The sequence below is a fragment of the Rattus norvegicus genome, chromosome 1, assembly GCF_036323735.1.
Source record: "Rattus norvegicus strain BN/NHsdMcwi chromosome 1, GRCr8, whole genome shotgun sequence".
Lineage (NCBI taxonomy): Eukaryota > Metazoa > Chordata > Mammalia > Rodentia > Muridae > Rattus > Rattus norvegicus.
The window spans coordinates 197,996,040-198,016,352 of NC_086019.1; the positions used below are offsets into that span (position 1 = coordinate 197,996,040).

General features: G+C 44.5%; 2 protein-coding genes across 6 annotated transcripts in view; one reads left to right on the forward strand and one right to left on the reverse strand.

Annotated features, from left to right (window-relative positions):
- The window catches only part of Dhx32 (DEAH-box helicase 32 (putative)), a 59,277-nt gene extending 41,537 nt beyond the window's left edge, over positions 1 to 17,740 (reverse strand). Inside the window, exon 1 of one of the 2 annotated variants that reach the window (NM_001130039.1) lies at positions 11,245 to 11,450. The gene's annotated coding sequence lies outside the window, so the exon portion shown is untranslated. Of the gene's footprint in view, positions 1 to 11,244; positions 11,451 to 17,611 lie in introns of those variants that run through there. The other variant, XM_063267936.1, reaches the window with a different exon arrangement.
- Fank1 (fibronectin type III and ankyrin repeat domains 1) overlaps positions 11,457 to 20,313 on the forward strand; it is a 107,295-nt gene continuing 98,438 nt past the window's right edge. For 3 of the 4 annotated variants that reach the window (XM_063263792.1, XM_039078830.2, XM_006230439.5), the window contains exon 1: positions 11,457 to 11,608. In XM_063263792.1, coding sequence (XP_063119862.1) covers positions 11,596 to 11,608 — 13 coding nt within the window. In that variant the 5' untranslated portion in view covers positions 11,457 to 11,595. The remainder of the gene's footprint in view (positions 11,609 to 20,313) is intronic. The other variant, NM_001008347.1, reaches the window with a different exon arrangement.

Genomic DNA, 20,313 nt, shown 5'->3' on the forward strand with positions numbered 1-20,313 from the left:
TTTGCATGCTGCAACAGAGCTCGGCACATATGAGGCATTCAGCAATTGTCCGTTAACTGGATGAGTGAGAAATTTTTATCAAGCTCCCCCTCATAAAGTCAGACCACGAGTCCTTAACAATTTCTCAAATTCCCTTAGGCCATCATGCATGGGATCTGTGACCACTTACCTGACCCCTGACGCATGCCTCCCTTGCAAGCTATCCTACACCCTTCCTGCACAGCTGGTTTTTTTGCCACATCACTGTTCGGAGTTCCAGATCCTTTGACACTGCTGAACAATGTCTAATCACCTCGTTAGCAAGACACCACGGTGACACTTTTTTCCTCTTTGACAATAGCATGTTATACACCCTTGCTTGGAAGGGGGAGTGAGCAAGTGGGCAAATTCATAAACTCAACAGTGTGCACTGCACCTAGATTTCACCAATGCAGCCTGAGGTGGGTTGTTCTTGGTCCCTTCAGGAGTTAGACAGACAGGAGAGGGCTGCCCTGAGATCCAGAAACCAGCAGGTATTACACTTCACAGTACTTCAAGGCCTCTGTGGCTGACAGCAGAAGCCACAGCCTCACATACAGGAGAGTTACCCGCTGCCCAGTCTTCACTTAGACTATTGCGGGAACTCTGCTCCTCGATAATCCCTGTGATCCTGAACCTCGAGTACAAACTGTAACTGAATAGACGGCCCATGCTATAACCTTCAGGAACTTTATGCCTTTAAAACATTTGACACCCTATACCACAGGGAGCACTCAGAACTCAACCGTCTTCTCATTCTCAGTGTCCGCACTTTCAGGTTTCTCTCTCATTCAGCCAACACTTGGCCTGACGCAGGCCTGCATGGTGGCCATGCTGGGACGGTGAGAACAGGCAGGCTGGCTTCTTTCCCGGGGGCCCCAGTGCAGCCAAGCCAGAGGGGGTGTCGAGATGGAAATTCTTTGTCTATGAAACCCTTCATCTTATTGCCAGGCAACTAAAAGAAGGAAAGCTGGTCCATGCAAAGGCCAGCAAACGTGGGCACTGAGGGATTTCAACAATGAGGGAGCCAGGACACAAGTGGCCTGACACACTGCCATACAAAGGCTGCTCACACACATGTGGGACAAGCTTACACTCCTTGGTCAACTTTAACATTCTCCGCCTTTGCTTAAGTTTTCCTCTTAACTTTGACAGTACATGAGTTTCTTCAAGACTATCTTCCCCTCACCTGCCCTTAGGTTTTTAAAGTTGCCCATGAGATCCAGCTCTGGAGAAACCAGGAAGAGGGAAGGTTAAGGCACACAGCACAATGCCTGCACATCGCAGGAGAAACCAGTAAACCCAATGTAACAACCAACCCCTAAGAATGATTACCAGCTAAGGAACGTCTCTCTTTCTTATGATCTTTATATTTATTTTATATGTATGAGTGTTTGGCCTCCTGCATGTTTATGCTTTGGAGGGAGTTGGAGCCCATGTAACTGGAATTAGGGATGGCTCTGAGCTGACATATGGACGCTGGAAACTGAACCTGAGTCCTCTGGAAGAGCAACAAGTGTTCCTAACCACTGACCCACCTATCCGGCCCCTGCTAAGGAACATTTCTTGACAAAATAACCTTTAAAATTATCTTCAAGTAGGTCTGACAGAACAGTTGGTCCCGATGCTGAGTTCACAGGACACACATAAAATATCTTACCTCTTTCAAGCTGTTCGTTTACATGATGCCCAGCTTCACATGTAGACGGTTTGCAAAATGTACTCACTTTTGTAAAAGTTTTGTAAAATTCTCTCCAGAATTTTAATCTCTCTGATGTTCCCTCAAGATCTATAGAGCAGTAAATCATTCATGACTCATGTGTGTGCACATAAGAGCAAATGACTAGACAGATCTTTTACAAGGCTTCTTAGTGTTTTCTGCCCATCCTCCCTTTATAACCTCAGAAACTTGGTTCTGACTCTGGGTATGCAGGTGCATAAAATCAATATACAAATCCAACATTTACTAATCATAAATCAGAAAGAAAGTCACGTTTAGAAAGATGTATGTCTGAATAAATGTTATATCTGCATATGTATTTGAACACCAGAAGAAACCCCTGAATCCCATAGGACTACAGTTACAGACAGTTGTGAGCTGCCATGTGGTTGCTGGGAATTGAATCCAGGTTTTCTGGAAGAGCAGCCAGTGCTCTTAACCACTGAGCCATCTCTCCAGCCCCCAGACATTCACTTTTAAAATAATTCTTTGGCGTGTGTATACAATTGCCATTTATTAAAGGCAAAGTTGCATACTAATGAGGTGAGTCTATTTTTGCACAAAGAATAAAATCTTGGCTGGATACACTGCTGGAGAAGAAGCCTCTTCAGTGAGTTTAAGGTTAACTGACATTTTGATTTTAGAATCATTAATTGCTGAGAATGTCAGTCCCTTTGTACAAATTCATAGTATAAGTGGCAGAAGCGTATTTGGGGTGCTTCAAAATTAGAAAATTCTTAGGCCAAATTTTATATAATTTTCCCCCTGAAATTTAAGTGAGCTATACAAAGAGCAGTTTTTAAACCAAGGATCCTAACACCCCAGAATCCAAAAGGCACAGTAATTTGAGGCAAGTTAAGGAAAGACAGCACAAAGCATCACTCTTGGTCGGAAATGTCTGGATGCACAGTAGGAACACCAAAGCCCAGGCCTGTGGAACCGGCTCAGTGGACCAAGAGCCTGTTGCTCAGGCACGAGGACATGGGTCCCATCCCTAGCATCCACGGAAAGCTGAGTGTGGAGGTGCGTATCTGTAATCTCACTGGGGGAAGAGGGGCAGAGATGGGAGGACCCTACACGTTTGCTGGCCAGTTTGGGCCAAGTTGGTGAGCCCCAGGTGCAGCTAGAAACCCTGTCACCAAATATAAGGTGAAGTCACTGAGGAAAACACTTGACAATGACCTCTGGCCTCTCCACTCACACACCCATGTGCTCAGACACTTCTACACAAACACGGTAACACATGGACACCAAACAAGCACCTGCCATAGTAGCACACAAGGGTTTGGAATCCTAGCCCAGTGTTGCAGGCAGAGCTTGTTGGCATTGGATTTTCTGCTGGCACAAAACAAAGTAAGTATGCTGAATGCTCAGGACCAAGGCTGCCATGAAGCTGCACAATACAACATAGAAAAGCAATGCCATCAACACCTAGATGCATTTGCCGTTAGATTTTGAATTAATCTGGGGTTGCTGTGTGTCCAGAAAACCTTTACTGTTGCCACATTTTTCGTGACTTCCACTTTCAGTTACAAGATGGGTTCTTAATAATCTTTAAAAGTTATTTTCTCATTTGGATGTTGCAAATTTCTACAAGATTCAAACACTGTTTCAAAAACAGGAACACTGATCTCAGGGATACCACAAGATGCTGGAGGAGTAATAGGTATTACACTGTCTTCTCATGGACGCAGGAGCCCATGTGACCAAGCTCTAAAACCCCTGCAAACACTGTGTGCTCCAATCGTGCCACCTCCCACGCTTATCCACCTCCCACTCCCTCTAACTTAGAAGTAGTTCCAGAGTTATCTTTGCAACTCCTGGAAAATAGATACAGGGCTGTGCGTGGGCAGTGTGATTGGCAAGCATTTGCTGAAGCAACAAGCAGTATACTTACGACTCACAAAAGAGAAGGAATGAAGACTGCAAATGAGTGCTAGCAGCTTTCAGGATAAAAGGCCATCTGCTTTTTGGAGCATGTGATCATGGGTCCAATATTCCACCACAATTTTATGCAAAGTGCTAATGTATGGCAAGCTGAGAAGCTGGCACCAGAGTGTAAATGAGCTCACTGCCTCTCCCACTGTAACCTTGACGGGAGGGCTGGAGCCAGCACCTGTCTGCAGACCACAGTCGGACAGCATGGTTCCACACACTGAGGTTGAACTGACAATGATGACGATGATAATTCTGCTGATTAGCGCTCACAGTGTGCTTACTTTATGCCAGATGCTAATAAGCACTTAAGTACTTTATATGGATTATTTCCTTTAAACCCTTAAGAACCCCATGAGGGTTTACTTTATTAGTCCCATTTTTTTCAAATGAGGAAATTTAAGCCTTCAGAGGCTTGGTTAATTTATCCAGCTTTTAGCATCTTGGCTGTGATACAGCGGGTGTTTGAAGTGAGGCAGTCCAGCCCCAGCTTGATCCTTGATAAATGTATGCTACCCACTGAGCCATACAACCACGCCATGTTCCAATTTCCTTAACGAACAGGAGGTTGCCTGGATGCAGCGGCTCCAGAACTCAGGAGGCAGTGGCAAGCAGATCTTTGTGAGTCTGAGGCCAGCCTGGTCTAGGACAGCCAGAACTACACAGTGAGACCCTGTCTCAAAAAAAAAAAAAAAAAAAGAAAAGAAAAGAAAAGAAATAGGGCTGGAGAGATGGCTCAGCGGTTAAGAGCACTGACTGCTCTTCCAGTGGTCCTGAGCTCAAATCCCAGAAGCCACATGGTGGCTCACAACCATCCATAATGAGAGCTGATGCCCTCTTCTGGTATGTTAAGACTGCCACAGTGTACTTATAAATAATAAATAAATAAATCTTTAAATAAATAAATCTTTAAATAAATAAATAAAATAGGTTTCTATGGTATCTGTACAGGTTGAAGAAATACTTGACCCTGTGGGAGATGTTCAAATAGTGTCTAAATGGGGATGGGGAAAGATACTTTTGGCTAAGCCTGATTACCTGAGAACAGAATGCTGAAAGTTGTCCTCTGACCTCCACAAATGCATGCTGTTATGCACTACCTACCTACATGCATGCATATACGAATATACACAAATAATAAATGTAAATAAACTGATGTTTTAAATAAACTGATGTTTTTGAAGTAAACAGGTACAGGCCGGTTGGCAAGTCTTGTTTGTGTATTTGAAAGGTACAGTTCTAACAGCCCTCCCGAAGCTACATGTCAGATACTTAGCATGCACACTTTCTCAGCTACAGAATGTTTCCAATGATACAGTGGGGTCATGCTCCTGAGGTTCTCAGGAGGCTGAGTGTGGTGCCCAGGCCTGTAACCCCAGTGGGCCCAAGTCTGAGGCAAGACTGAAGTTCACGACAGGGCGAATGCTCACCACTATCGGAAACCCTTGTTCCAGGGGAATCCAACACCCTCCTCTGGCATTAGGCACATGAGCGACCCAGACATGCACACAGGCAGATCATCCATAAAAATACAATTTAAAACTAATGTGAAAAATTCACCTGCTTTGGGAAAACCACCTAGAAAACCAGTCTTTATTGGGCATTGCTCTATATCAAATGTAGCTTGAATAATCAATTGCACAATTAATCAAAATTTCTTACAGTATTTATTTTGTATGGGGGCCATGAGGGCACTGGTATGGAGATCAGGAGTCAGCTCTCTCTCTACCACGTGGGTTCTGGGGGTTGGACTCAGTTTCATAGGCTGAGTCCTTAACCTGTGGGTCACAACCCCTTTGGTGGTCAAATGACCCTTTCAAAGGGGTTCCCTAAGACCATCAGAAAACACATATTTATATTAGGGTTCATAATAGTACCAAGATAGAGTTATGAGACAGCAACAAAAATAATATGGCTGGCTCAGAACATGAGCAACTACATTAAAGGGTCATAGCATTAGGAAGGTTGAGAATCAAAAACCAATACACTAAGCCATCTCACAGGTCCTATGGTGAATTTTTAAAAGTTACACAATTTAAATATTTTTAGACTTAGACTTTTTTGTTGTTTTTGTTTTGTTTTGTTTTGTTTTTGAGACAGAGTCTTTCTACATAATCCTGGCTGGCCTAGAACTTGATACATTAGCCTCACAACTTCCTGCCTCTGCCTCCCAAGTGCTGGGATTAAAGGTCATGCCACAGTACACAGCCAGAAAGACTTCTTAATATTTATACATGGAACCCCTCACAGTTTAGTGTGAAAGTAAATGGTCTGGTTACAAATTCTCACAACCAGACTGCTAGATGCTTTTTAATATTATTTTTTAATCGGTTTCGATTGTGTAATATTTTAAGGGCTCCTTAAAGCGGGATTAGTATAGCACACTAAAAGAGAGCTAGTCTGGCTTACTTCTGAGTGAACAGGTAGGACCCAGGTGAGTACAGCTGAGATCTAAGGAATGTACCACTTTCAGTCTTTCCAAGAAATATGACATTTATTTTACTTCTGAAATCTGCAATCAAACTTTTAGCCATCTTATTAAACTTTTTAAAAGTCATTTGTTTAATTTGGAAGACTGAGCCTAGGCTATCCTTTCCCTCCTGCCCTAAGCGCCTGAGTTCAGTGACCATGCTCTGGTTGTACCAGCCAAACACCAAACCCTAGTACCTATTCGAGGTGTCATCAGATCAACTTCTGACCTTACATTTTTCATGCATTACTGTCCTAAATGGAGACCCTGAATCCTACAAATACCATGCAGCTTTCTTTTCCTGTTGGCAAACTGTAGCCGTTCTGCATTCACTTTAAAAATGACCAGGAGCTGGTGGAGGGTGGAGGGTGGAGGGGTGGGGGTGCGGTGGGAGGATGGGTGGATTGGGGTGGGAAAACACAGTGATTTGAGAGCATGACCAGACCTGCACTCCTGGGATCTTCTCAAAGTCCCAGCTTACTTCTCTGGCTTGTCCTTTTCTTTGTCTGTTAGGGCTCTCCTACCACCATCCCACTCCATTGTAAAGTACATGTGCCCCAGGCTCCTGAATCCCTTTTTCTCACTAAAGTTCCTATGGAGAAAACAGTCCCAAACACCTGGTGCAGCTTCCTGGCTTCCGCAAATTTCTTTTAATGGTTGCAGCCCCAAATGTCTAACTATGGCTTATGGGAAACACAACACACATGCACTCATATTTCAACCTGAACTTTTTGTCAAATTCTTTACAAAGCTTGCTCCCTTCTTTTGAGTTCTAGACTTCAACAAATGGTAGGTAGGAGAGCCCACCTTCCCTCTCACGTCAGACATGAGAGGTGGCCTGGTTTCTCCTTCACCCTGTGTCACCAAGACCTCTGAGTTCTGCTCCTTCTGGTGGCTCACTCCTCCCGTGACACTGGCTCCACAATCACCGGCACCCACTCTTAAGTGACCTTGACTTCACACCTTAAACAAAACCAAAAGCCCCTCCCATTTTGTTTTTTGTCTCTAATTTTGACTTTCCACTAATCTTTTATCCTTTCCAAATGGAAAATGATCACATCACTGACCCAAATCTTTATTCCCTTTAAAGAAAGACTCAGTCCCTAGGCTCTTTGTAATCTTGTCCTAGCACCTGTAGCTCAAGTCTGTCTCTTCTATGCATGCGCTGTACACATTCAGCCAGCATCCATTACCGTGCACACTTGATTTCTGTTACCTCTGTCCGCTGCCCAAGTAATCCTCTGATGGGGAAGCCATCTTGCCCTCATGCCAACCCATCACCAAGGGCATTTCCTTGTCTCCATTTATGAGACAAGGACATTAGGGTAGCACATTAGGGTACACATTAATGTACCCTACATTAGGGTAGCTCACTGTTACTGTTCAGTAAGTGTTTACCCTATGCCAACATTTCCCTCTCCACTTAAAACTCCACAACTAAAGGTTTTTGTTTTACAACATGGAAGATATCAGTATCCTCATCTATTAACACATTATTACTACTAATCCTTGAAAGAGTCTCATGTAGCCTAGGCTGGCCTTGAACTCACTATGTCACCAAGAATGGCTTTCAATTGCTAATTCTCTTCCTCTCCCTCACCAGTGCTGGGGTTACCGTTGTGGGACACTGAATTCAGTTTATACTTGCTGGGAACTAAACCCAGGGATTAGTACAGGCTAAGTAGTCTACCAACTGAGTTATATCTCTAGTCTCTACAATTACACATAATTTATTCTGAATCTTGCTAAACTATACATGAGCCAACAGCAGCTCCTAGCTTTCCCAAAGAGGTGTGCCAAGAAATAAAGATTAATGAAAAGACTGGAAGCTGTCCTCTCCGTTACCATTCTATTCAAGCCAAAGCCCACCCCCTTACTAAAGGGGCAGGTTTATATAACAGAAAACAAAAGCTTGATCAGAGGCTCAAGATCCAAAAACAAAACGAGAGATAACTATTACAAGAAAAGTGCAGCTTTAGAACTAAGCACTCCATTGTAGAGTCCCTCTAGTGGGAGAGAAGTTCATTGAATGGGCATGAGGCTTCTTCCCCTGGAAGATGTGCTGGGAGACAGGAGAAACAGCCAGATACCGCAGCCACACCATGGATGAGAAAAAACAAAGGGGCACGCATTTGGGGGAGCCCAGTGGTTTAAGTATAGTTTGCAACAGGTTTGGGCAAACAGAAGAGCAGATATGGAAGCAAGGTAATATTCTTTTTTTTTTTTTTTTTTTTTTTTTTTTTTTCAGAGCTGGGGACCGAACCCAGGGCCTTGTGCTTGCTAGGCAAGCGCTCTACCACTGAGCTAAATCCCCAGCCCCGGCAAGGTTATATTCTAACCTTTGACTGAGCCCCTTAATGAATTCAGAAAGTAACAGAGAGGTTAAAAAAAAAAAAGACCCAAACAATGCTAATGAAAATAAAAACAAAACTTCCTCAAAGTAAAATGGTTCTCCCAGTTATAGTGGGGGCAACAGACTGAATGCACATGATCAAGTGATGTAATGATCAAGTGATGTAATTTGGGTTGTTCTATTTGCCTAAATAAAGCTAACCTCTAACTGAGTTGTCTTAGTTTTCATTCTGAGAGTGGCCAGAGATCTAAGAAAAACAAAGGCTGCACTTTTTATGTCTTCCTGGCTACCTTGTTACTCCCTGCTAAGGCTACTTTCTTTGGTTTGCTACCTGGAGTTACATATCAGCTAAGAAATGATGTCATGGCTCTGTGTACAAAGAAACTTGGAAACTTAAAAACAAAGCAAACCCCTTACAGAGTGTCTTTTTGTTTTTCCTTTGATTACCAATAACATACTGAACATGACAGTCAAAGGAAAGACCTAAGAGCAGAAAGAACCCAAAGTGACAATAAAATCTTTATCCTTCATTTCCAAACCCTAACCCATGTTGTGGCCATGAGCATCTTTTCTGAGGGTAAAACACATCCCTACACGGAAGTTCCCATCCACTGAGTAAGTACACCATGCTAGGTGCTAGAGGGGAAATGTCGTGATGAGCACTGTCCTCTCTTGGACATTTTGGTGCCTTCCCCTCCCCACTTCCACCTCTTAGCCAGTTGTTTCTTTCAAAGGCTTGATATCCCCTAAAGATCTTGCTTTCGCAGTTAACTGCCTTTATGCACCGAGACTTTCTCAACACCCCCACTTCTAGGATTAGGCATCTTCTAAACCATCACAAGGTTACTCCAACAGTAATTCCCATTCCCGCTTCACCAATCTTGAAATCCACACGCAATCACCATGTTTAGTTTTTATTACCTTAACATGGAGATCTGCTGCTCTTCTTTAAGAAAAAAAAAAAAAAGGACTCTTCCCCCAATATCTAGGCTACTGTTTTTTAGACAGTTTTTAATCTCGTGTGTGTGTGTGTGTGTGTGTGTGTGTGTGTGTGTGTATGTGTGTGTGTTTGAGTGATATGCCAGGCTTGTTTGTGACATTTGCCCTTCCACTATAACTATATCTTCTTGCATAGGAAAGCTCCATTGTGATTTTGTTTATGAGGACCAATATTTGGGAAATACTGTGTACAGAAGCACCCAGAATCTTACTCTGTCTCCTCCCTCCTCTAAGTTACAGGAACATTATGGGAAAGGTCTCAATATATTTACTTCCAACCTGAATTTCTGTTTGGTACTTTAGCTTAGGAAGTATGAGTTCTGCATAAATCACAGTGCTTGTTCACACCCATTCCTAAGCCTCCTTGCTTTGACAATCACCCTCACAAAGAGGGAAGCCTAATTTGGCAGCATATAATAAATGTCCATTTCCATCACAGAATAGATGCTTCTCGGATTCAACTAAGCTTTGAATGATTCCCTTGGGAAAGTAATTCTCCCTTAAGTCCTTGACAGCCACGCAGTAGAAATCTCTCTACTGGCAAAGATGAGTAATCACTTATATGACCCCAGTAGAGCTGGCTGGGCCTTCCATTTTTCTCTAGTCCTGTCTATGGCAGCAGCAGGGATTGATGGAGGGGCTTTAATCTCCAGACCTGAACGGTAAATCAATCCTACAATTTCCTCCGTCCCTCTGCACTGTCTCATTCCCTTCCTTATCTCTTCTCCATTTTTCTTCCTTCCGCCCCCCCCCCCCACCCTTTTCTCCTTAACTAACCTCGGCACTCTTTAGGGTGGTTTGAAAATTCTACAGCACACCAGATAAAAACTCCTCGTGACTTTTTTCCCCACGCACCTTTCTTAAAGCAAAACCTGGATCAGGGTCTTTGAAATAGTATCCTACACAATTTGGCTGACTCAACGACCCCTCCCCAAATCAACACACACACACACACACACACACACACACACACACACACTAAACCAATTACCAAGATCCCATGCGGGGCCCATAGCCTGAAATATGATAGGTGACAGTGGGGATGAAAGAGCAGGACGAGGGGAGGAACTGCCCAGGGTTTCAAGAGACAGACTTAGCCAATTATGGAGGCAGGAGCAGCTTTCTCACTGGAACCTTTTCGCACCCTCACCTAGGCCAACACCAACGGAGTTGGATATCCCACTCTGAAACGTGGTGCAAAGGACGAGTCCTGCAGGAGGAGCTGAGGTCACCCAATCTTAGGGTCATCCTAGCCTTGACCTGAGACAACATCCTGGTGCAGAGAACCCATCCTGGAAAAGAGCTGCCACTCGCAAAGGCCGGTCCGGGCCGTGACTTGGGGGCAATATCCAGGAGCAATGGAGCCTCACCCTGGAGAGACGGTACTGGCGGGCAAAAGCTGGGTCCACCAGCAGGAACAGGGTCTATCCTGACTCTCACCCGGGCATCTCCAGGGTCACCGGGACCCTGACCTGGACCGATGCCAGATGCAGGGGTAACCCTGACTCTAGTTGGGGTTACGGTGGTGCAATGGCCCGGTCCTCCGGCTGGAGCAGAGTCTGTTCTGACGCTCACTTGGGCGTCTCGGGTCATCCTAGACTTAACCCACCAGGGTCCAGAAGATCTCAGCCCGGAGCTCCGGTTCTCCTTCCGGAGCTGGGGGCGCCCTCACCCTCAGCTGTGCCTGGTCGGGCGGGGCGGCAACAGGTGCGCGGCCTCCCTTCTCCCCGCCGCCTGCCCTGCCGTTACCTGCAGCGGCGGCCGCCGAGGCCTCTCAGAGCCCGGGCGGGAGCTTCCCGAGCCCGGCTGACGTTCGCGTGGTCCTTAAAGGAGCTGACAGCGCCTTCTCGAGCACGGGGCGCGGCTCTACTGAAGCCGCCGCGCTCCCCAATCCAGACCCCCGGCGCCACTCCCGCCCCGTGCGCCGCTCTGCGTTTCCACGTCACTTTTTGGTCCCTCCCTCTCGCCGTCCGCCTAGCCCCGCCCGCCCCTCTCCGTCCCCCGGTTGTCAGGGCAACCCAAGAGACGCCCGCCGAGGACAGGCGTTAGGAGGGCGGCGCCGCCAGGGCTGGGCCCGAGGGGCCCCGGGAGCAGCTGACCATGGAGCCCAAGAGTAAGCGGCGGGCTAGGGCCTGGGGTGCGAGCAGAGGCCGAGTCAGCTGGGCCAGGTCTCGAACCCGCGGCTCCTATTGAGCACTACTGCTGCTGCCCTCACTAGTAGTGGGCTTACTAATGGTGAATAGTGCTTTCTGCAAGGAGCCTGGGTCTTGTATTTATGCGATCTTGCCTCTTTGACCTTACCCCTAAAGTCCGTGGTATATATAATTCATGTGCTTCTGTCCAGCATATGATACATAACAAACGTTTCTCGTTCCTGTTCGTCTTTTAAATTTCCCTGTTCTTTGTTGCTTGGCTGTTCATGCGGGTACAAGTGTACACGTTCACACGTGTGCAGGTCTCATATAGGTGCACTCGCAAGTGTGCGCATGTTTGTGTGGAACCCAGAGGGCAAGCTCTGGTGTCATTTCTTGCCATCCACCTTGGTTTTTTAATTAAATTTTATTTTATTTTAGTGTGTACAGGTGTTCTGCCTACGTGTATGTCCGTGCACCACTCCTGTGCCTTGTGCCTGCCTCTACAGAGGCCAGAAGAGAGAACCAAATCCCCTTGAACTAGAGTTATATCGGTGTGAGTAAGCACGTCGGTACTGGGTTCTTTGGAAGAGCAATCAGTGTTCATGATATTTGAACCATGTCTTCAGACTCCCACCTTGGTTTTCAAGGCAGGGTGTCTCACTTACCTAGAGCTCTAATGAACTAGGCTAGGCAAACCGTCTAGCTAGAACCCTAGAGGTGATCCTGTCTCCAACTCCGTAGGGCTGGAACTGCAAACCACAGTACCACACTTTATTATTATTTTTTTAATGTAGGTTCTGGGCATCAAACTCAGCTCTCATACTTTCGGCAGCATTGTATGCACTTTTTGTTTTGTTTTTTAAATACTCTTGAGTTTTGTCTGTCTCCTGCAGCCCAGGCTGACCTTGAGTTCATGGCCAGCTTCTTGACCCAGCCTCCTTCCTGAACCAGTGGCTCAAAACCTTCATGCCTCAGCCTTCTGAAAGTGCTGAGGTTACAATATTATTTTCATTTTGTTTTGATTGAAACAGGGTCTTGCTATCTCTGTGGCTAGCTTGGAACTCACTGTATAGACCAGGCTGGCCTCAAATTCACAGTTTATGGAGTGAGTGCTGAAGGCATGGGCTACCATGATGGCTACAAAGTTGTATTTGATATATGGCTGAGGATGTGTGCTTTATAGCTGCTAGAACTGAGAGGTCCTGGACCTCACCTACCTGTTGGCTGTTGTTTTTCTCCAACCTTTCCAGGGACTTTGTCCTAGGCTCTCCTTTCCTCCTCCCCACCCGAACTATTTTATTGCCTCCTTTGTTCTTAAAACAAATACACTGTTTGACTTAGTGACTTGAAAGAGCTTAAACCTTGATATGATTCAGCTTGATACTAAAAAATAAATTGAATTGCCTTTTTTTGCATAATTTCAAAAATAAAATACTTAGACCAAATCCCATGTTCCATAGGGACACACACACACACACACACACAAGCAAACCTCACAACCTCACTTTGTAATAACAGGAAAATTTAAAAGCTTTCTCCCTTTCTTTTAACTAACTTGCTGAATATAAAGCCTACAAGTTGGGAGTTACAGTTCCTTGGATTGGTAGGATTTTTATACAACATCATTTGTGTTCAAAACTCAAAAGATCATACACTTTATCTAACCTGCTGGAAAAAAAATGAACATTCAACAATGCTAGGAGTTTAGTCTTATTCCAAGTGGATGCCAGGTTGTGTGTGATCTTTCCTTAGAGAAATTCATTCATTCATTCATATATTCATTCTCATTCTCTCTCTCGTCTCATTTATCATGTATCCCAGGGTGGTCTCATATTCACTGTGTAACAAAGGATAGCTCTGAACTTCTGATCCTTCAGAATACTGTGGTTGTAGACCTTCCCCAACCCCATGTGGTGCTAAAGATGGACTATCTATTTGATGGCTTACAGAAAAGCCCTCCACCAGCATAGCTGCATCCTTAGCTATGAAATAATTATCTTCTAAAGATAACTTTATTTCTGTAAGTATGCAGTACTGTTTAAAAGTGTACACTGCAAACTTCAAAATCTTCAGCATTCAATGCTTTTATCTGTTCTCTTTTCTGGTTCCTACTGTGTTACACCCCCCTGTAGGAACTGGGGTTAAACACTCAGCACAGTGCCTCATGGGTCATCCCAAGAGTGCATCAACCCAGAGACCCACTCGAGAACTACTGAAACCTCCCATGGTCTGAAACTGGAGAGGGAAAGATAGACAGGCTTCCAGACCAAAGTATGAAGTAGTTGGCTTGCACAATAATATGGTTAAGAATGGGAAGAAGTGATTCCCATTACATTTCCCTAGTACATAGACCCTAAACTTGGAGAAGAAGGGGTCCAGGAGCAGAGCAAAAAAGATTAAGAAGCAGTCAGCAATCAGAGGAGACAAACTTGTTTGGGCAGAGGGAAAACAGGTGAATCTAGAAAACTGAACAGGGGCAAGATCAGGAAGGCCTTGGAAGCAGAATAAGATATGTTATCTGGGGAAGTGTGGTGGGGGTATCTTCTTAGTTAAGGACCTGAATTCCATTCTCCAGAACTCACGGGGGGGTGGGGGGGGGCGGTGACTGGCCTGTAATCCCAGCCTGAGAAAGCAGTGATGGGGTTCCCACAGCATGGTGACTAGCTGATTGGGCAAGTTCTGGGTTTGATTGAGAGCCTCTGTCTCAGAGAATAAGAGAGAAAATGATTGAAATTTGCAACATCAACTTTGGGCATCCATGGGCACATACGTGTACCCACATAGCATGTGTGATGAAATACAATTATGCATACTCCCCTACATGCAGTACACATAGACACATAGAAAAGTACTTTTTAAATCTGACACAGGGTCTCACTATGTACTCTTGGCTGGTCTGGAACTCACAGAGATCTATCTACCTCTGCTTCCGGAGTGCTGGGACCAAAGATGTGTGCTACCACACCTGGTTAATACTGTTATTATATCCATAACTGCAATTTTGCTCTGTCCCATCAGATTACACACCAAGTAGAAAATTACACACCAAGTTACTTATGCCCATATAACAATGAGATTTATTCCATTCACACATACTAAAGGGTATTTGTATTAATTTTGTATATCTCAGAAATCACCACGTTAGGAAATCTTTTGCAACCTAATAAACATCGTTTAGGATAGTTTCGAACCATGGTCGGTTAATAATGAAAGGGACAGTCAAATCTCTAATGTCTCTTTTAGTATCAGTATCTAAGACGGGAAAAAGTTGATTCTTTGAGAGGTAACAGAAGCATGATGGATATGATACTAACCGGTGCTAACTATAAATAATTTCAGTCATGGCATCAACAGTGTTATAGCAATGTCCGGTTGTTAGGCCGGGATTATGAAGCACACTCGAAGCCTGTGTATATAGTTCCTTCTGCCACTGAGGGGTTTCAATAACATGGGAGTAGTTTTATGTAGCGTTAGTAAGTTGATTAAGAGGAAGGATCCTCCTTAATTACTTTTAAGAATTAGTTGTATATCCAAGGGCAATGCTAAGGAACTACTAGAAACAACCCGTTAGTCCAATAATTTCCACAGCCTTAGCTTCCTATTACTTTTAGTAATGACCCCTGTTAGTTGAGTCGTTGAGTCATTAAAATCTAATAAACACAAACCTCTCAGACCCCACAGCTGGCTTAAACTCTGGCACTAAGCAAAGGATGGTGGGGGCTTCCACTGTGCTACAGAATAATAATGGCAAGGTAATGAGCCAAGAAATGACTCCCCCAGGGGAAGGGCAAATAAAATCAGCTCACGACCTTGGCTGCTCAGGGTGGCTTGGAGTCTTAGCTTGCTTGTACATTTACCTCTAATTACTTTCTTTGTAAACTAACTATCAGGCAGGTAACCTGTATACAAAAGTCACACGGGGAACAGATGCCTTTTTAAAAAGTCAATTAAACTGGTTATTGAGGTGCATGCTTTTGATCCCAGCACTGGGGAGACAAGTTAATATCTGTGAGTTCCAGACCAGCAAGACCAGATAGTGAGACCCTGTCCCAAAATAAACAAAAACGAAGTTCATTTAATTGCAGCAGTACCATCCCTTCCCTACTATGTAATCCCAGGAGTGGATTTGGGAGTCTATGGCACATTTAGAACAGACAGACAAGCCAGAGGAAACCGACAATCTAAATATAACCTGTGCATAATTATCAGTTGCAAACTGCATTTGTTTATTAAATGGAGCGAGATAAACCCCTCTCTCCAGCTTCCACTCCCTGTATACCCTGGGTCAATTACAAATTCTGTGTTCTGAGTATGTGTCAGGTGAATGACACAGAGGCTGTTTCATTTTCTCTCTCTCTCTCTGTGTGTGTGTGTGTGTGTGTGTGTGTGTGTGTAATATATTACATGAAAAGAACATTTATGTAATTATATATCTAATATATATTTTCTTTTCCTATACACATAAATGCATCCTGAAGTAGGCCAGGCTATAAGAGCCATGAATGTGACATAGGCCTGTAATCCCAACACTCGGGTTGGGAAGGGAAGAGGACCAAATGCTCAGGGTCATTTGGGTGACATGGTGAGTTCAAGACTCAGTCTCAAAAAGCAAAACAAACAAAAAATAAAAAACCCCAAAACAAAACAAACAAAACAAAACAAAACCCTCAAACTCTAACAGATGTAAAGGGGCTGGGCGTCATACACTAGGGGAATGACTCCTTTCTCCAAACCTGCTTGTCCACTTGTCTCTGCCATCTTGTAATCACTTCAGCCTGAAGTTGGAGTCATCTTGGATTCTTGTTACCACAGCAGCTCTCACACAGGCCCTTGTCACCAGCACGCCTGTCTATCCCTTGCAGGGTGGACCCAGGATGTGCTCCCTCCCTCCCTGCTGGCACCAGTACCATCCCCACCATGACTGTATGCTTTACTGTATGCTTTATTTCTGCAGTGCTTCCCCACTCCCCAAAGCCCTCTACGGTTCTGCTTATGGACTAGCTGCCCTCACATATCACACTTTGGATTGCAGATCTATTCTGCTTTTTCAGTTCTTCCCAACACAATAGATGCCCTTTGAGCCACCAGGAGAGTCCTCCCTCCTGTTCCAGTGGGAAGGTGCACTCAATTCTGTCTAGTCTCTGCTTAAGTTTCCCTCCTCGTCCACTCCTTCCCCCAATGTCTGACATAGGGGTGCCACCTCCCTAATGCTTTTCCTGCCTCTGTACTTCCTGCTTTTCCTAGCAAGAATCACAGTTTAATTACTTCGTTAATTTAAAATCTACTTTTCTACTATGTTGAATAGGCTAAAGAGGACAGGACCCTGCTTGTCTATCATTTTGTCCCAGGGGCCTTAAACAAATATTTAAGGAATGGATGATATTGCTTAGTTTTATTTCCCCAAGGGTAATGTACTTACAAAAGAAGAGAGCTGTTTTACTCTACAGCAGGAGGGGCTGTGTTCCTGATAAAGTTCAAGTTCCTCTAGGGCAAAATTCCTTTAAGTCAGGTGCTTGTGAATGTCAGGTTGGTTACAAATACCTGGAGCATTCCACCATCCTGGCTAACCTAAGTGGACGTTAAGAGTCTTGTTTTATCTGGTATGATCAAAGAAATAACTCATCGTCTTCTCTGGATGGAGGGACCACCAGGCCAGAAGACCTAACAAAACCCTAGAATTAGCATGGAGCGCTTGCTCATTCATTATCTGGGAGGCCGATGGGGATTCGAAAGTCATTTCTTACTTGAGTACAGGAATCATTTACCAAATCTGTGGTTATTTTTTTTTTCTTAAATACTCTTAGTCCCTAAATACCACCAATTATTTCAATTAGGTTACAATCCAAACCTTATTAAGAAGGAAATGATTGTATAAATCAAATTAAAAACGTTTTTTCAAAAACAATTTTAAAGCAACAGGTTTAAACAGCCCTATTTTAAAACGCCCCAATCAAAATACTGAGAATTAAAGCAGTCCTGACCTGTGATGTCCAGTCAGCCACAGAAAGGGACAGAGAGGCTCCGTGGTTGAAGGTGTATCCCCAGGAACATGGGTCACCCAGCTTGTCCCTGACAGCGTCTGCTTCCTGCTAATTTAGTTGTCCTTGGCCTCACTGGGCCAGGGAAACACTGTTACAACTTGTCTCCTTCGAAGCAGCCAACCAGATTCAAGGAGGGGCTCGTGCTTTCCAGCGGCTTCCAAGGAAGCCCCGAATGACTCAGTGAATTCAGGTGTGAGAACTCACTCAGTAAACAATGCTCTACAGACATAGGGTGTATGCGCATGGGTGAGAAGTCAGGAGCCGTAGGGCACTGCAGATCTGGGAAGTTTTCCCTGAAACTAAGGGGCAAGCCTTTCTCAAGATCCAGGCTCCCATTCTCTTATTTGGGTCCCTGACCCCCTTACAGTTTAACAAGAACCCTGTTTTGTCATGTTCCTGGCACCTACCCACCCGTCCACCTGTTCCTCCTTTACAACCTCTCCTGGAGCTGCAGAAATGACTCTTGCCGAGTACCGAGTTCAGTACCAAGCATGGACTCAAAACCGGCTTGTTAATTCCACGAGGTTCCACAGCGCCCTCTTCTGTTCTCTACAGGCTCCTGTACACAGATTGTGAGTGCACTCAAATAGGTGAAGGCCTAACATTCGGATGAGATAAACATACATGTAAACAGACTGCTCATGGACAACATTCACATAAGATAAACATGCATGTAAACAGACAGCTCATGGATGCCTCACTTCTTAGGACCTTTCTGCTGCAGTTTATCTTAATCCCTGTCCTAAAGCTGATCTGTCCCCTTGGTACTGCTTGGTTTTGGTTTGTATTTTTGTCTCTAACATGCTATGGTCAGTTTCTTCTATGAGAAACATCCTTAAGATAGGGACACTCTCTAGACCTGGACTTTTGGATGTCTGACTGGCCTTGAACTCTGTATGTAGCCAAGGATGATCTTGAATTTCTCATCCTCCTGTCTCTGCTTCTCCAGTGCTAGATTACAGGCCTGTGCCACTGTGCCTTCTACTGTGGTAGGAGGAGAGAAACCCTCTCCAAAGTTGTCCTCTGACATCCATGTGTGTGCTATGACATGTGTGCTCTACTCTTTCCCCACACACACTATAAGTGTAAAAAGTGCCGTTATATATTGGTGATGTAGTTCAAAGATAGAACACTTGATTCCATGCCCAGAACTGTGGAAGGCAGACAAAACAGTAAAATGTCCTAACAGACATTGTCATCGAGAGATGACCTGCTTGAATTGTGTATTTGTGATTATTCAAATTTTCTGGTGAACAAAATCGGCCCACCTTAGAGTATTGCTTCCTGAGTGAATTGTTCCTCCTTGGGAGTCGATGTTAATAATTTTTTTTATTATTTTTTATTTATTTTTTGGTTTTTCAAGACAGGATTTTTCTGTGTATCCCTGGCTGTCCTGGGACTCACTATGTAGAGATCTGCCTGCGTCTGCCTCCCAAGTGCTGGGATTAAAGGTGTGGACCACCACTGCCTGGCTAAAGTCAATGTTTATTTTTTATTGACATGGGTGTCTACAATAGAATATACAAATCCTACAAATGCTATTGAGTTAAAAATTGAAAATCCATCATGCCCATGTGTGTTGGTCAGGTTTTTTTGTCAACTTACCACATGTTAGAACCATCTGGGGAAAGAGAATGTTAGTTGAGGAATGTCTCCATCAGATTGGCCCATGGACAAGTCTATAGGGCAAGCTCTTGACTAATGATCCAGCCCACTGTGGCTAGTGCCACCTGGGGCAGGAGGGTCCTGGATGGTATAAGAAAGCAGGCTGAGGAGGGGTTGGGGATTTAACTCAGTGGTAGAGCGCTTGCCTAGCAAGTACAAGGCCCTGGGTTCAGTCCCCAGCTCCGGAAAAAAAAAAAAAAAAGCAGGCTGAGCAAGCCATGAGGAGTAAGGCAGTAAGCAGCACTCCTCCATGGCCTCTGCTTCATTCCCTGCCCAGACTTTCTTCAGTGTGATGGACTGTGTTGTAGAAGTGTAAACAAAATGAGCTCTTTTCTCCCCCAGGTCCCTTTTGATCACCGTGCCTGTCACAGCAACAGAAAGCTAACTAATGCACCATGTGATCATTCAGCTTAAAAATGTTAATACAACTGCACCCTTAGGGTTATTGTCCAATGCCAGGCATTGTGGTTCAGAGGTGTCATCGCTGGTAGGTCGGTGGTCGATTACTTTTCTCTTTGGAAGCTTGCATGGTGCCTTCTGATACCACAAGAGCTAGTCCTTAGGGAGGGGGCTTCTGGCCCTGTGTCTGACGTGCTTGGTGCTTTCAGCAACCTGGGCTTACCTTCCACCTCTGCGGGGAGAGTCAAGGAGGAGCAACTGAGAGCAGTGGTAGTACCCTGGACTGTTATGGGAGTCTCTTGGACAACCAGGACCAATACCTCAGGAGAGGGAGAGCTCCTTATGTCTGGTGGTAGGATTGTTGTTAGGTGGTTTTTGGCATCTGGAGGGATCATTTTGGCCAGATGAGAAAATTACATTTCAGCTATATAAGCATATTTATACATATAAATGTATTAGTTTTTGGTTTAGGTAGAGAGTTAATAGTATGGTTCCTTATGACCTTTTCAGACATCCTTACTGCTATTTACCCTCCCCCATCCTTGTTCTTGTTTCAAATTTATCACCCTCCTTACACC